The sequence below is a fragment of the Amblyomma mixtum genome, chromosome 1 (assembly GCF_055824585.1).
Source record: "Amblyomma mixtum isolate Tamu chromosome 1, ASM5582458v1, whole genome shotgun sequence".
Classification (NCBI taxonomy): domain Eukaryota; kingdom Metazoa; phylum Arthropoda; class Arachnida; order Ixodida; family Ixodidae; genus Amblyomma; species Amblyomma mixtum.
In genome coordinates, this window is record NC_143012.1 from 31,743,450 (window position 1) to 31,759,049 (window position 15,600).

Below are 15,600 nucleotides of genomic sequence, written 5' to 3' on the forward strand. Positions count from 1 at the left end.
CGCTTCCGCCTGTACCCACTTTAGACAGTCAAAGTGCCCCCTGAATTTTTTCTTTTTTTTTCACTGCTGGTGTTGTTCGTATCCTTTCTCTTGGTTCACACGTACTCGCGTTCTTGGTGTTCTCATACTGCGAATGGAAATCGCGGTTCCTCGAGTTGGGGAGTTTGGTAGGAAGGGGAAAGGGTGGAGGGGGGGGGGGGTGCTAGACGGTGCGTGCAAATCCGGTTTAGCGCCCGGCGGCTTTTCCTTATTTGATTACGCGCGCGCCGCCTGTTTGTCGCGCGTGATATCATTCGCTCCCTGCTCGTCCCACGTGCGCGTTCTGTTGTGCGTGCCTGTTCTTCTTGTTCACCTTCGATCTCGCTTATGCGCGAGGTTAGGGGCCAGCAGCTGGGATGAAGAGAGAATTTTATTGCTTGGTGAGAGCAGACCCGAAAGATGGCGGAGAACGCGGGAGAAGGATTATAGGGGGCAAAGTGGCAGAATGAGTCGCGGAAGGCGGGATGGATGGGTTTGCGCAGAACGGGTGAGCTGTTTGACGTGGAACATCACTAGAGTATATTTTTTGCGTATGATAATTTTTCGGGGGTTAAGGTAAACCTTGTGATACTTTCTCCGAATAATATGGTTAATGATATATAATTGCCTAATCGGCTGCATGTATTATGTATAAAGTTTGGTTTATGGTTTATTGGGGTTTAACAACCCAAAGCAACTCAGGCTATGAGGGACGCCGTAGTGAAGTGCTCCGGAAATTTCGACCACCTGGGGTTCTTTAACGTGCACTGACATCGCACAGCACACGGTCCTCTAGAATTTCGCCTCCATCGAAATTCGGCCGCCGCGGCCGGGATCGAACCCGCGTCTTTCGGGCCAGCAGCCGAGCGCCGTAACCACTGAGCCACCGCGGCGGGGCTATATATATATATATATATATATATATATATATATATGACAGAAGCCAACAGCAACAGTATATATATATATATATATACATACCTGCTGGCATGGCACGACAGATGACTAGCACGTGCGAAGCGATTGTCTGCGGCTTCGTGACAAAAGGTCAACACCTTTAGTTTGAGCGTCTCCTTTAGTGGGGGGGTTATTTTGCCGCTTCTTTTTTACATGAGACTATAATAATGCGTTTGTAACATAACGTTATGTACACCTCTGCCGCCAGCCGCCCACTGCTCGTGCGCAGATCGCGCCGTAGGTCGTGGTGTAGGCGCATTCGCAAAGGGCCCAGAGGGGTCCTTTGCGCATCCAAAGTTTTCGCCGCTGGCGCTCCTGGTATTTTTCAGGCACGAACGACGCGACGCAGCCATGACTCTGGCGACGACGACGCCGGCTTTCTCGCCTCACGAGCTGCTTAAAGCTATCGCGTTAAAAAAAAAAAGCTCTATCAGGCAAAGCGTCACTAACAACAAAGGTACCCATTCTAGAATACTACATCAGTGCTATGTCATCGCGCACAGGAGCTTAACAGATTGCGTGAAGTGATTTGAAGTAATCATCGAGTAGATCAGCACTCAGAGAATCACCAGTTATTGCAAGTGCGCCTCAAACAATGACAAGGAACTCCGTGTTACTGAACTTGTTACACGTTTCTCCCTTTCTTGTGCCTGGTCCCATCGGTTTGCCTTTTTATTCGTACCTGTAGCTGATTTCTATTTCTTGTGCTCACTCTTATTTTTAGCTCTGTGTTTAATCGAAAAACTGTGGTGCTCTTTTTTTTAAGAATCATTTATGTAATGTCCACAATGGTCTTAGGGTGCCTGAAATAAATAAATGATCAGCAAGGTTTCTTTTTTTCATTGAGTAATGCGTCTAGGAAAATAGGAATATTTCTCGCAGTTAGTTCTTGTTAACAAGAACTTTACTGAGAGAGAATGTCTCATGTGCGCAGTGTAATCACTTGAGTAACTGATAACTTGCGAGTTGTCCACCACTGACCAACTGAAAAAATACGATTCCGACTAACAGACGGTAAACCACTTGTTCTAAGCAGTCAGTAATGATGATGTGACCATAGGAACTATTGGTAAATTTCGAATGCACTGTTGGCGGCCAGTGGATTACAATAACGTTATGCTAAAGCGCCCTATTCAGTGCTGAAACGCTTTACTCAGTATGGTTATATCGTCCTCAGTCTCGAAGACGACTATCGCTACTCGAAGCCTTGTAATCGGTGGAGTGTGAGCAGCGCTCCACTACTCAAGGGTTTCGGTCAACACCGGTGCTTGACTCCACTCGGCCACACATGCTGCAGTAATCCGCTTATAGCCGGGCTTCTTGGCCGTCATCAGTGCTGCCGGCTTACGGTTCTTGCGCGTATATGCGTGCCGCGCTAATGCCTGTAGCGTGCTCGCTATTGGTAGCGTAGTTATTGTGAAAGCGTTAGATGGCTACGTTGACGCCGGAAGTGTCTGCAAAATATGTCAGCGGAAGTTGGTCCTCTGTGACGTCACCGGTCATATTACGTCATGAGACATTAGAATACAAATAAGAAAAAAAATGGCTGAGGCTTAACTTGGTTAACCCTGGTCAGATGCGAAGCATATTGATGGCTAGGCTTGGTAATACATGGCTTTCCTTGGTTGAATACTTGGTCATTTTAATACAACCACTAGAAGCCTTCGTCGTGGGGGAAGACAACGGCATGGCTACAGCGGAACGCCGACTAACCCCGAGACGCGCGTTGGGTGGGCGCCTGGATTGCCACGGAAGCCGCGTCCGCCTGCCCGGTGGAGCGAGCGTTTCACCTACACCGAGTGTGAACGCGCGTTCGAAATGCGCGGGAATGCCGCTCGAGGACATTCCGGTGTCTGTGCGATGGCATAGTTCTCCCTCTCTTAGCGCGTGACGGCGATCTGGCGTGACGTCATGTGTCACGTGGTATGTCACGTGGTGTGACGTCACTGTACCACGTGGTGTGCACGGCGTGTAACCACGGCGAAGGGCTGTAGTGTACCTCCGTCTTCCTCTGTCGTGACGTCATGTGTCACGTGGTATGTCACGTGGTGTGCACGGCGTGTAACCTCGGCGAAGGGCTGTAGTGTACCTCCGTCTTCCTCTGTCGTGACGTCATGTGTCACGTGGTATGTCACGTGGTGTGACGTCACTGTACCACGTGGTGTGCATGGCGCATAACCACGGCGAAGGGCTGTAGTGTACCTCCGTCTTCCTCTGTCGTGACGTCATGTGTCACGTGGTGTGACGTCACTGTACCACGTGGTGTGCACGGCGCGTAACCACGGCGAAGGGCTGTAGTGTACCTCTAGTAATATGCTTCGCATAAAATTTGGGTCACGGCGGGAATCGAACTCAGGCCACCGGCATGTGAGATGGCGTGACAGGATGATGACGTCACACCCGAGCTAAGTCACCATCGCTACAGCGTGCAGACACAAAAAATGATGGAATGAGACGCGCGGCGAAAAGAAAACAATGCTTCGGAAACAGATATCGGATCTCGCAGTTGAAGACGAAATCCCAGCGATCTCATCACTGGTTGCCCTCAGTGTGGTGGCAGTATTCCCAAAAACATTCACCAAAATTTTGAGGAACCGTTCGTCGCACAGCATTCCGGGGGGTGTCATAACATTTTTCTTTGCATATAGCTTACATGGTTTAGTCAATCTAGAGACTGTCTTCGACGGGGGTTCGGACCACTGACATATGCATCTTCAGTTGCATGCTTTAAGGCGCGGTTGAGGTGCCCACCTAGATGTCGATATTTGAGCTCTACTGCGTCCTTTACTTTCCTCAAAAAACCTTTCCTTTCCTCAAGGCGCACGCTTTCGCATTTCTCCACGTAAGCTGGCTTAAGTGCCCTCAAAATTTTTTCGTTTGTTATGAATCAGCGCGGTGCTGGTATATCATTGTCGACCATGGTCGTCTGGTGGTGGTGGTGAAAACATTTTAATGAAATGGTTTAGCAGGTTGTAGCGGCGGTTGGAGCTCTCAGTCCGGAACCCCATTGGCGTAGGCTGCTGTCCGGGCTCTTTCGATGAGTTTCTTTTGACTATTTTCGTCCGAGCTGGATAGAGCTGTCTCCCACCCCTCCTGCGTTGGCTGGTTATTAACAGTGATCGCCTGATTTCATTGGCAGGCCCGTACCATATGGTACAGGTCCGCCTTCTCCCCGCAGAATTTGCATTGTGAGTCAAATGACTCCGTGTCTATGGCATGTAGTCTTCGTGGGTTGTAAGTGTTGGTCTGTAGCTTTCGGAGGTGTTGTTCCTCCCCTTTATCTAGTGTCTTAGCCGGCGGAGGGTAGACCCGACGGGATAATCTTAAGTGCTGAAGTATGTCATTGTAAGTTAGTAGTTGAGTAGGAGGCAGCTAGTACTCTACAATACTCGTACACGGAAGAACGTCCAGCTCAGCATTTTGAAGTTTTTGAAGCGAAAAGCTTCACTAGCTAAACACCGAGGCTAACGTGGGCCCCGTCGTCAGAAAAAGCCACAGATGCGCATGCGCGAGCTGCGTGTCGTCACGGTGGACACCCGAAACGCGCCGTAAGGGAAGGAAAATGAAAAGAAAATTGGTTTTAAGGAAAGGAAACGACGCCTGTCTCTCTCTCATATCTCGGTGGATACCTTGAACCGCGCCGTAAGGGCCTTAAGGAAAATGAAATGAAATGAAATGAAAATTGGTTTTAAGGAAACGAAATGCCTGTCTCTCATATCTTAATGTACACCCGAAAGGAGTGACGTCACACGCTGCGCAAACAAAAAATAAAGAAAAGACAAGCAGTGCGTGAGGAACCTCTCATATCTCGGTGGACACCCGAACCGCGCCGTGAGGAAAAGAAAATGAAAACAGAATTGGTTTTAAGGAAAGGACACGGCTCCTGCCTCTCTCATATCTCGGTGGATACCCGAACCGCGCCGTGAGGGCCTTAAGAAAAATGAAATGAAATGAAAATTGCTTTTAAGGAAAGCAAATGCCTGTCTCTCATATCTTGGTGTACACCCGAGAGGAATGCGCGCCACAGTACAGGTCTCTAAAGCAACCTTCTAAGACAGCACCCTATTCACTAGACGCGCGGCTCCTCCTCCGCCTTGCCGCAGCTTTTCGCTTCAAGATATCCAGGCGTAACCTTAGGTAAGCCACAGCTTATTTTCCATAAAGTAATAAGGACAGTAGTAGTGTGTTTCCTTTGGCCCGCGCAGAGATGCACCAATAACACTTGGACAAGGGTTGAAAGTGTGCTAATAAGGTTCTTTTCAGTTGCGTTCGGTGCCCAGACGTTTTGAGGTGATCGTTAATCTTGCAGCATGTTTAAAATACCCCTTCGCTGAGAAAACGCTGGAAAATATGTCGGAGCGGTATGCAAAAAAAAAAAAAAAATTTGTGCAAAAAAATGGATAGCGGACCACGAGCTGTGCAGGTCAAACAGCCTGACAAAATACAGCTGGATACGGGATAGGTATTGTGGCAGCGACGTATGCTTCTGCCTTCAGGGTACCCGTATTCACGTCTTTCGTGTTGAGGATTGCTCAGACGTTATCAAAGCGTCAAGATCAAATAGGAGGTCCCTGCAGCGGATCAATTACCGCAGATCTAGCGTTTCACCTGGAGGTTTTTGATCACTTGAAAAAGACTGTTCTGAATGTGGTCTGCGATTGTTTCGGCGACGACTGTTCAGCGGTCCCGGATCTATCGCTGTCATATTCATTACGCGATGACATGTGTCATAGTAAGTGGCTCATAGTGAGTGTCTCACAGTAGACACCTTTAGCATGCCGTGTACCGTGCTACCGTTACCGGAGTACCGAGAGCCCGCCCACCGCCGGTGAGCACGCGCTGATTGGTCCCGATGCTTCAGGCGCACGCGCAGCTGCCGGGTACCTAGCGCCATTTGGCGCCGTCAAGACGATTTGCGCATGCGTATTTGCTGCGGGCGGGCTCCCGGTGCTCCGGTTCCGGTAGCGGTAACACGGTATGTTAAAAGTGTCTAGTAAGTGGCTCATAGTGGCTTACAGCAAATGACTTACAGCTGTCGTTGTCGTGTACGCGAGTGGGAGAGACTTCCCATTTTCCTCACATTGTATTGTGTCGTTGTCATACACCATACCTTCAATGCAGTGGAAGGTGTCACTCTCTCTCTCGCTCCTTCTATCTTCCCTCTTCTTTCTGTCTCCTTCATCACTCTCCACAGTGGATAGTAATGACGCGATGTCTTGCGTGCAGTGCCGGTGAGCGTGGAGGTGTCGCAGAGTGTGGTCGAGGCGACGGTCAACTCCTCGCTGACGCTGTCATGCCTCGCCACGGGCCACCCCAAGGTCACCACGCTTCTCTGGTCCCGGGCGTCGGACGACGAGGACGAGTCGGCCGCCGGCAACGCCACCACGAGCGCCGAGGACAACCGTCTGCTCGAGAGCACAAACGTCACGCAGGTAATGGGAACCAGCGCCCTCTCGCGAAGACAAAGTGTACATACGCCGCTCTAATACGAGCGGAGAAGCAGCTTTGCTGATTTTTCGCGCAGCGTTGCAAAGGACCGATGTGAAAGAAAGGAAAAACACGTGCGCTTACTCTCAGCTGGTGTTATTACTGGTACTTAATCATTTGAAGAGTGCTGCCAGCTAGCCTGGATGCCAGGCTTTAAAAGGCAATGGGCGGTACACAGTAATTGATGAAAATAATTCCCGAATAAGCTCGCAAAGGAGGCAACTAATACAGACTAATATAGCCAGGAAGCACGTAATATGATCGTACTTACAATTATAAACAAATAAGCAATACCAGTGATAATGTGCACTAGTGTGTATAATAAAAAACATGCAGCAACACCGGAGTACATGTGGGAAAATCTATCCATCCTTTTAAACTAATGCACCGCACATGTTTGCACATGAATGACAGCGCATGTATGAGAAGTGCCTCTGCTCATTTATTCGGAAGCTAACTGACTTTCGTTAGCACCTCACGTCGGTGGGACGGGGGTTTTCGTGTTCGGACCCCGGACCAAGAGAGACTTTTTCTCTGATGAGAAAACTTGCGAGAGCGGTACAATTTTGTTGGCCTGTAGCTGCGATCTCCTTGTCGTTATTCCTCATTACTGCCTCTTGCTTCTGTGTTTGCACGTGTCTCCTGCGCTTGCTCGTTGCGTTGCGCCGTAAGGACTCTAAGCGTGACTCTAAGTGTGACTCTAAGTGTGACTCTAAGCGTGACTCTATGCGTGACTCTATGCGTGACTCTATGCGTGGCTCTGTGCGTGACTCTATGCGTGACTCTAAGCGTGACTCTATGCGTGACTCTAAGCGTGACTCTAAGCATGACTCTATGCGTGACTCTAAGCGTGACCCCGGCTGTTTGCGCGCAGGTGTCCGAGGTCCAGTACCGGGCGCAGCTGACGCTTGAGTCCCTCCAGAGGCGGGACAATGGCACCTACGTCTGCTACGCGGGCAACGAGTACAACATGACCATGGCACTGCAGGATGTACTCGTCCTGGGTGCGTACTACTGTCGTCCGGCGGCGAAATACGAACGTGATATGCTTGAAGCGCGTGGTCCTTGGTAGATTCGGTGCTGCGGAATAACGGCGTGGTACGGGTCTTTTCAAAACACGGGCGCATCACAGAGACGCTAATTGCACCGAAGGCCACGCTGTGAATGGCAGGACGGAGCAGCACACTGGTCAGGGAAGAATAGGTTTAGTTTTTGGTTTATTAGGGTTTAACATCCCAAAGCATCTCAGGCTATAAGGGCCGCCGTAGTGAAGGGCTCCGGAAATTTCGACCACCTGGGGTTCTTTAACGTGCACTGTGCGATGTCAGTGCACGTTAAAGAACCCCAGGTGGTCGAAATTTCCGGAGCCCTTCACTACCCGGCACAGCGCTGGCTGGCTGCTGAAGGTAATTGAAGCGAAAAACGAAGTTACATTACTGCTCTACATGCAGTCAATTCGAGCCGCTAGTAAGTGCTGTCCCGTGTTCATTTTCCGTCTTGTTGAACTGTTTCACTGCGTTGTTAGAACTGTTTGCTTGTACCTGCATAACAGCCGACGTCGTCGTCTGCCCTTCTCTTCGTTGAATGCAAACAACGCTTGTTAAATGAGACGCAGAAACACAGACCAAGACAACACAGGCCGCAAGGCAACAAAACAACGCCGAGCGCAAACAACAGTGGCTGTGCTGTCTCGCTTTGCGTTCTTGTGTGCCGTTTAATCAGCGCTGTTTGCGTTCAGTAATGTGCGGTTTGGTTTGTTTATGGAGTTTAACGTCCCAAAGCGACTAAGGCTATGAGAGACGCCGTAGTGGAGGGCTCCGGAAATTTCGACCACCTGGGGTTCTTTAACGTGCACTGACATCGCACAGTGCACGGGCCTCGAATTTCTCCTGTGCGTACTAGCGTACTATGTGCGTACTAGCCCCCCATGTGCGTACTATGTGCGTCTCATGTGCGTACTAGCCCCCCTCAACATCCTGGTTTTCCTTCCTAGTTCGTGCGCCGTACACGCACGAACGTTTCCACTTTGATGCCGCGCGGCGTCTGAAGTGGTTGTTGGACACTAGTGCCAACCTAATATAGGAGAGTTTTCCTGGTGAAAACAAACGAGGACCGGCTGCGGAAGCTATGTTTATTTGTTTTTCATATTTTGGTCTCAGTGCCTGGGAAGTGCGTCTAAATAGAACTTGTTATTGCTTCCTTTGCGCGATCTCGAAGCGTGTTCCTCTCACATATGGTCTGTTAGCGATAGCGTTCTACACCCTAGCGTGTTAAATGCACGCGTGAAAAAAAATACATATCATACAAAAGAAACACAAAATAAATATGCGAAATCGTGGCAATTTATCACACAGCTCAGCTGTTTCAGATGTCGGAAAAAAAAATAAAGGCTTAGCTGCGAAGCTTGCTTTTGTAACACTGTGTTTAGCTTTGTACTGTTTGCCATCGTGGAATTACTACACTTAACCTATGCATGAAGCTTTGGCACTTACAGAAACGAAATATGCGAGCCGTGTGCGTCCGGACATTTCAGCCTGCGGTGTAATTTAGCTCTTTGCCATGCACTGTGTAATATTGTTTTACCTCTTTTTTTCGTCTTCAAATGGCTCCATTTCAGAGTTGAGCCTCGGTGCGCATCGCTCTGCGTAGCGGTGCGCGTTGCCGAGCGCTCCTCTGCCATTCCCCCCCCCCCCCCCCCCCCCCCCCCGCCTTCTTCGACGCTTTTTACTTTTTGCCAGACGTACAGAGAGGATTCTTTGCGAACGCTAACTTTCCGCCGTCGGCGCACCGCCTGGATACCTAGCTTGAAAGAAGGGAGAAAAAAGTGTAGTTTCTGCTTGTGCGTATCCGCCGCCGCCGCCGGCCGTCAGGCTTCATTGCCCCTGCAGACATCAAGTTGGGCTTTGCCTCACATGGCCTGATGTTGCGGAGGAGCACCCTTTGCGGGAGGAAGGAATGACGAGCGAGCAAGCAAGCGAGAGAGAGGGTGTGGCAGTGTGCTCGAGAGGGAATGTTCGTGAAGAGGGCTAGCAAGGCCTGGCTCGACTGGCTGGCCCGACCGGCAGGTCGGCAGACATTCCCGGAATGCCGCCGCCGCCGCTGCTCCGGTGACGTTCGCGGCCCATAAAGCCCCCGGCGTCTGCGGCGTCTCGGCACAGTCTTTCTCTGGGCTGCTGAAATCCCTGCGCACGGCGCAGCCATTGCAACTCTCGCTCTCTCTCAGCGACAAGAGAAAGGAGGGCTTGCGGGCCAAGGTTGTTAAAGGGAGGGTTAGTTTCTGCTCCTCGCTGATGAAGAAAAGATGAGAGTGCAGCGAAAAGTGGCACGAGTCGCGCGGGAATAAAATAGGAGGTATAAAAATGAAACATCCGGAACGACATAGTTCCGAGACCTAGCTGCGCCAAGCCACTGCGGAAACGACCTCTTGACGTAATGCGTTGCTGCTGTTGCCAGTGTAACGCAGAGTGCGCGCGGTTCCGGCGGATGCTTTGACTTCTCTGCCGCTGTCTCCCCCCCTCCCACTCTTCTCCAGCAAGGATGTTGCAGCGAAAACGAGTGGATTAGGTTGGGCACTGAGAGGGCGGGAAGAATATATCCCACCCGCGCGCTGCGATGTACGAAAAAGAGAAGCTGCTCTGCGAGCTGTGTGTTTTCTTACATGTGCGCCGTCCTTCCGTGCGTGCCTGCGATGCTGTTTGCGAAACGGCGCGACCATCAAACCGCTACGGGTTTTTGTGCGCCGGTGGTTTCGCGCTCAGTGCGTGTCGCAATGCGTACGTACGAGCTGGTTGCAAATTTACTCGTTTTTGTGCATTTCGCTTTCTCGCTTGGCGTGGCTCAGAACTCTGCTCTGGGAGTAGCAACTCACGCTGTGCGAGAGATCTAGATAAACAAAAAAGTAAACAGAAAGTTGTCTTTACATTCTTAAAGCTCCCTGAACGTACGAGAGGTACGGTGGCACCGATCGAGGTGTGGCAGTAACGGCGTTTGCGGCAACTGAAAGTAAAATTTTCAGTGGTATATACGGTTCACACAAAGGGCAACTTTTTTGCTCTGAAACTTATTGCTTTCTCTGTATTGAAAATCTAGCCATCTTGTCTTGGACTCTCACGAACTGCAGCCACTTTGCTTGGAATAAAATGTAAAGCATTTGTACGGCACAGATAAGCTGTGCAGTTATGCAGCTTTGCTCGTAGCTGGTCAGGATTTGCAGTGCCCACTGTTGTATTGGTGAACGATGTAACTGCACAAAAGGGTTAGGACAACGTGGCGAAACACACGCGACACTTAGAAGTGTCGTGTGTTGTCCTAACCCTTTCTTGTAGTTACACCCTTCATCAGTATGAACCAACTATCGCGGCAAATCTTACTGTTGTATTGTCCGAACATTGTCCACAGGTAGAAGTAACGGATAAATTACAGACTGTGCTGTTATGGGCGCCAGTCCCGGGCCTCCCAGAACTGACAACACCAATTAAATTCCGCAGTGAATGTGTGGATAGGTGCTTGCTGTAGCATTGCCCCTGCAGTTACTCCCACCATAAAGTGAGAACATGCCGATGTCTGAATCTATTGTCCAATCCGTGTGAACAACCTGCATGTAATCTCGAGATTGCGTCATTCAGGTGCATTGAAGCATATCGATATTCCCTCTTAGCTTGAACTGTGAGCCCGCCGACACTGTTGCGAACTCTGTCTTGAAGGCAGGTACTCAAGTACTCAGGTTCATAACTTAGTCATAATTGCTCTTTACTAACTTGGTTAATATAGGCTATAGTTCGTGACAAGAGCGTCCCTAGTCCAGATGAACTACGCCTTGCGTCCTCATGGCCCCATTAAAGGGACACTGAGGACTGATTGAAATTGGCCTGTGTCAATACATTACCACGTTCTAGTGACAAATAGTCTATTTTGACTAAAAATAAATCTTTTGGAAGCTACGAAAAGCCAAAAATAGAATACGCATATCACCCTGAACAGTCATGTTGGCAAGCAAACCACGCTGCCGGCAATAGTTTTTTTTTTCTCACTGCGGATCTCTGAGGCTAGGCCATATCTCCATTGACTTCCTTACTGTGATCTTGGAGTCCCTTTTGATCTTATACATCACGAGTCTGAATCAAGTGGTTGGGAAAAATTGTTTTTATATCCTATTTTATTAGCAATAAATGGGTACCTTGCTGCCTAACAAACATCAGCGTAGCCAAAAAGAGCCGTAGAACAGTAAAGGTTCGATAGAGTTCTCCTCATTGCACTAGGTTGGTTGCTCCTCATGAGGTTGTGTTGCTGCTACTCTTCCTGCAAAGCTCATCGCCTCGCCTTCGCCTTGTCTCTCGGCACAGAGCCCCCCGAAGTGAACCTCTCGTCGCTGAAGGCCGAGGACGCGCGCACGGCGAAGTTGAGCTGGCGTGTGCGCCACTCGGGCAACCAGCCCGTGTCGCGCTACCACCTCCAGGTGCGCAACTACTCCACCGAGGCCGACTGGCTGGACGTGCACAACGCCGTGCCGCCCAACATGACCTCCTACCTGGTGCACTACCTGGCCCCGGGAGCCACGTATGGATTCCGGCTCGCCGCCGTCAACTCTGTCGGCAACGGGCCCTGGGAGCAGCGCAACATCACTATGCCACCTGACGGTAGGTGGCGCCACCGAGCCCTGTTCTTCCAGGAGCTCAGTCTGTTGAGTTTTCAGTGCGCGCCCTCTGTCTCTGTGACATAGTGGTCGCTGGACACTTAGACAACTCATTTCCTTGCCGCTCTTTTTCCTTTTTTCCCCTTTGTTCCCCTCCCCAAGTGTAGGGTAGCCAACTGGGCATCGCCTGGTTAACCTCCCTGCATTTCCGTCCTTTTCTCTCTCTCTCTCTCCGCAAGTCAATGTCGTAATCATTGGCAGAGCCAAGTCCACTGAATTTTAAGTTTCAAGTTTATTTAAAACGCACATAGTAATACAAATACAATAAAATCAGTACAGAAGGAGGTCCCATAGTACACGACTGTCAGGGGGACCTCCTAGAACAAATCAAGTGGGGTAAAATTGCAAAGAATGGAAGGCAGTGTATCAGTAGCTTGTCCAAGCTGTCTCGGTAGTGTGCAGTGAGGTCACTGTACACTGTGAAGACTGCAATCAATGAAACCACCGTAATTGTAGCCATCAGAAAGTTAGTGGGGTCACTGAACAGTACACGTGGTCTGCATAAAACTAGACATAAAACTGCCTAGTTGGCGGTTCATTTGGTTCATTTCTGGTTGTGCAGTGTAAATGAGACAAAAAGAACCATCAGACACTATGCAATGGATAATTTAGAATGAATTCTTCACCCATAGGACAGATTAAGCATTTGTGAGGTCACACTTAGTGGTGTCATTCCTGTGGGCATTCCTATGGGCATTCCTGTGGGCATCCCTGTAGGCATTCCTGTAAGCATTCCTGTAAGCATTCCTGTAGTCCTACCGCACATTTAATGATGTAAAAATTTTCTATCATTGTTAAACAGTCTCATTCTTTGCCACTGTGAGTCCCATTTCTCATCTCATAATATGTGGTTTTTCATTATGATGGACTATCTGTTGTCTATTCTGTGCATCATGCTATCAAGTTCACTTTTTTCTCTTAATTTCAATTAGACAATTTTCGTTTTTGAAAACTGTCGTAAATGTAGCCATCATGAAGTTATAAATGAAAACCAGTGGAATCAGTGCCAGCCTGTCATTCTTCTGTGTGAAGCATAGTTCAGGCTTGTTCTGCACTATTTTTTACAAAAGTACAACAGACTGTTCACCACCTTGGCTTTTTCAGTTACAACTCGCAGCATGCGGGCAACACTTTGTGTACATTTTTCAACACCCTTATAGTTGTGCTCATTTTATGAAGTGTTTGTTGTACAAGTGGGATACTATTTTGTTGATCTGACGCGAGTTGGGGTAGCTCACAAGCCATGCTACCAATGTGCTCTTTGATTCTATGGGCTATCTTTGGATGGCCAAACAGCCAGAATGCACAAACGTGATAGCAAGAGTAATGGGAAAAAACCTGCTTTACATCTTTCCACCCAGTTCCACCTAAAATCAGCCAGGTGCACCTGCTTGCAACAACCAATGAGACGTTGGTGTTTGCGTGGCGGAGGCCAAGCCATGATAATGGGGCCAACATCAGCCAGTACCACCTGGAACTGTTTCGTCCCGGCCAAACACACCGCAACCAGACAACTCTCTCGGCTGAGCCACAGAATCGGTTGAAGCACATGTACGTCTATGTGGGCCTCACACCAGGAGAACAATACATCTTTCAAGTGAGTAAAAGCAGCATGTTATGACTTGCATCTCAGTCCCATCATGTCAAAATGCTTAGTTTCTGAGTAGGTACCTTTCAAACACTTTGGTTTAAGGTCAGAAGTAATAAGGGAATAATTACTCATTGACATCCACCCGGCTGCGCTCAGTTGGATGTCAATGAGTAATTATTCCCTTATTACAAATCTACTCCACCTTGGGGGATTCCCCTAAACATTTGACCAACACGGTTCCCACTTCGAGTTATTGATCAATTCGCTCTCGCCCTACCACAAGCTTGCCATCCCGGTTAGCTCAATTGGTAGAGCGACTGCTCCGGTGAAGCGGTGGCCCAGGGTTCGAACCCCGGACCAGGACGAATTTTTCTTTAACTACGAAGTTTCTGAGAAAGCTGTATAGCTTTCCTTTGTAGCCGTATGGCTGCGCTCGGGTGGACGTCAGTGAGTAATTATTCCCTTAATACAAATCTACTCTACCTTGGCGGATTCCCCTAAACATTTGACCAAGATCAGAAGTAGAACCTGTTTTATACTGTAAAACATACAAGATAGAAAAATTTATCTTTCCGTTGTTCTTATTGATTGGTACACCAAGAGAAGGATGATGATTTGATTTTATGGCGCGAGGACAGCTTGGTTTAAGTGCTTCATGGCACTTGGGCCATGAAGCGCACAAGTCTTGGGTCTACACAAGTGGGGTTAAAGAATCACTTTCCCAAGCATTTCACTCCAGAGCAGTCAAGCAGCTGGCTATGGAAAAGCTTGTACCTATTGGGAAAACTAGTGGGCACTCAGTGGCACTGGGGATTGCAATAACATCTGCATACTGGCCGGATGCTCAAACCACTAGGCTACTGTTCTGGTGTAAGCACATCTTTAGAAATTTTCATGGTAAAACATGTTAAAAATAGCTTTAAATATGTTGCCCTCCACAGAAGGCATCTTTCCTAATGCCATCATAGTTAAGTAATTTACTAGCAAGAGATAGCACTTTTTGTTCACTTCGTGTTTCAACATCTGCAAATTTGGCACTAACTGCCCTAATTGCAAAGAGCTTCTATTCACACTCAGATTATTCTGAATATGTTTCTCTGGTTTTCTCGATGTTTCAGATGCGTGCATGCAACATCATCGGCTGTGGAAACTGGTCTGAGCAACTGGATGTCAGCACAGCCGATGGAAGTAAGTTGATTCACAAGTCCTTTTTGCCTTTCTTTTTTTTTATCAGATGAATAGATATTAACTGTACTAATGTAGCAATCTTATATTCTACATACATTGTGGGCTGAATTGCCCCTTTGTATTTGCAGAGTTATCCCACATTCATCTTACACTTTGACTGGATGCATAGTTTTGAGTATGTACGATATGAGGCTAGGCTTCTAGATTTGATTTCACTACGAGTTCCTTGGTCTAAGGGCCTAAGCGAAGCTCAGGATGTATTCTAAATCTGCAGTTCATATAAGGGCACTTATGTTCTTTTCACATTGTTTCTTGTTCATGTTACTCCTAAAAGCCCTTACCGGGAGAGCATTACATAGGGGGAAGACAGTACATTCACGTCAGTGAATGATGCATAAAGACCAAGAAGACCATTTCGAGAGCAAATTCACAGGTTAATGATAATAAACCATGAAGGAGAAAACAATAGTAGGTTCAAGTTTTCATTGCAGAAAATGAGTTTTCGAACTGCCAACTGTTCCACTCAATGATAGTACGAGAGATGAATGACTTAGCATGATCCGATGAGTCGCAGGTTTAGGCATTTAACTTCGAAAAGATTATCCCCGTCATGGAAAGATGGCAATATGGAGTACTCTAGCAAACTACTGCTGAATGCTGCCTTGAA

The 15,600-nt window shown here is 48.4% G+C and overlaps 1 protein-coding gene across 1 annotated transcript in view; it reads left to right on the forward strand.

The window, feature by feature from the left end:
• Ptp69D (Protein tyrosine phosphatase 69D) overlaps nucleotides 1-15,600 on the forward strand; it is a 367,348-nt gene that overhangs the window by 308,899 nt on the left and 42,849 nt on the right. The window contains 5 exon segments of the mRNA XM_089569481.1: nucleotides 6,202-6,407; nucleotides 7,337-7,466; nucleotides 11,805-12,098; nucleotides 13,516-13,751; nucleotides 14,864-14,933. Coding sequence (XP_089425607.1) covers nucleotides 6,202-6,407; nucleotides 7,337-7,466; nucleotides 11,805-12,098; nucleotides 13,516-13,751; nucleotides 14,864-14,933 — 936 coding nt within the window.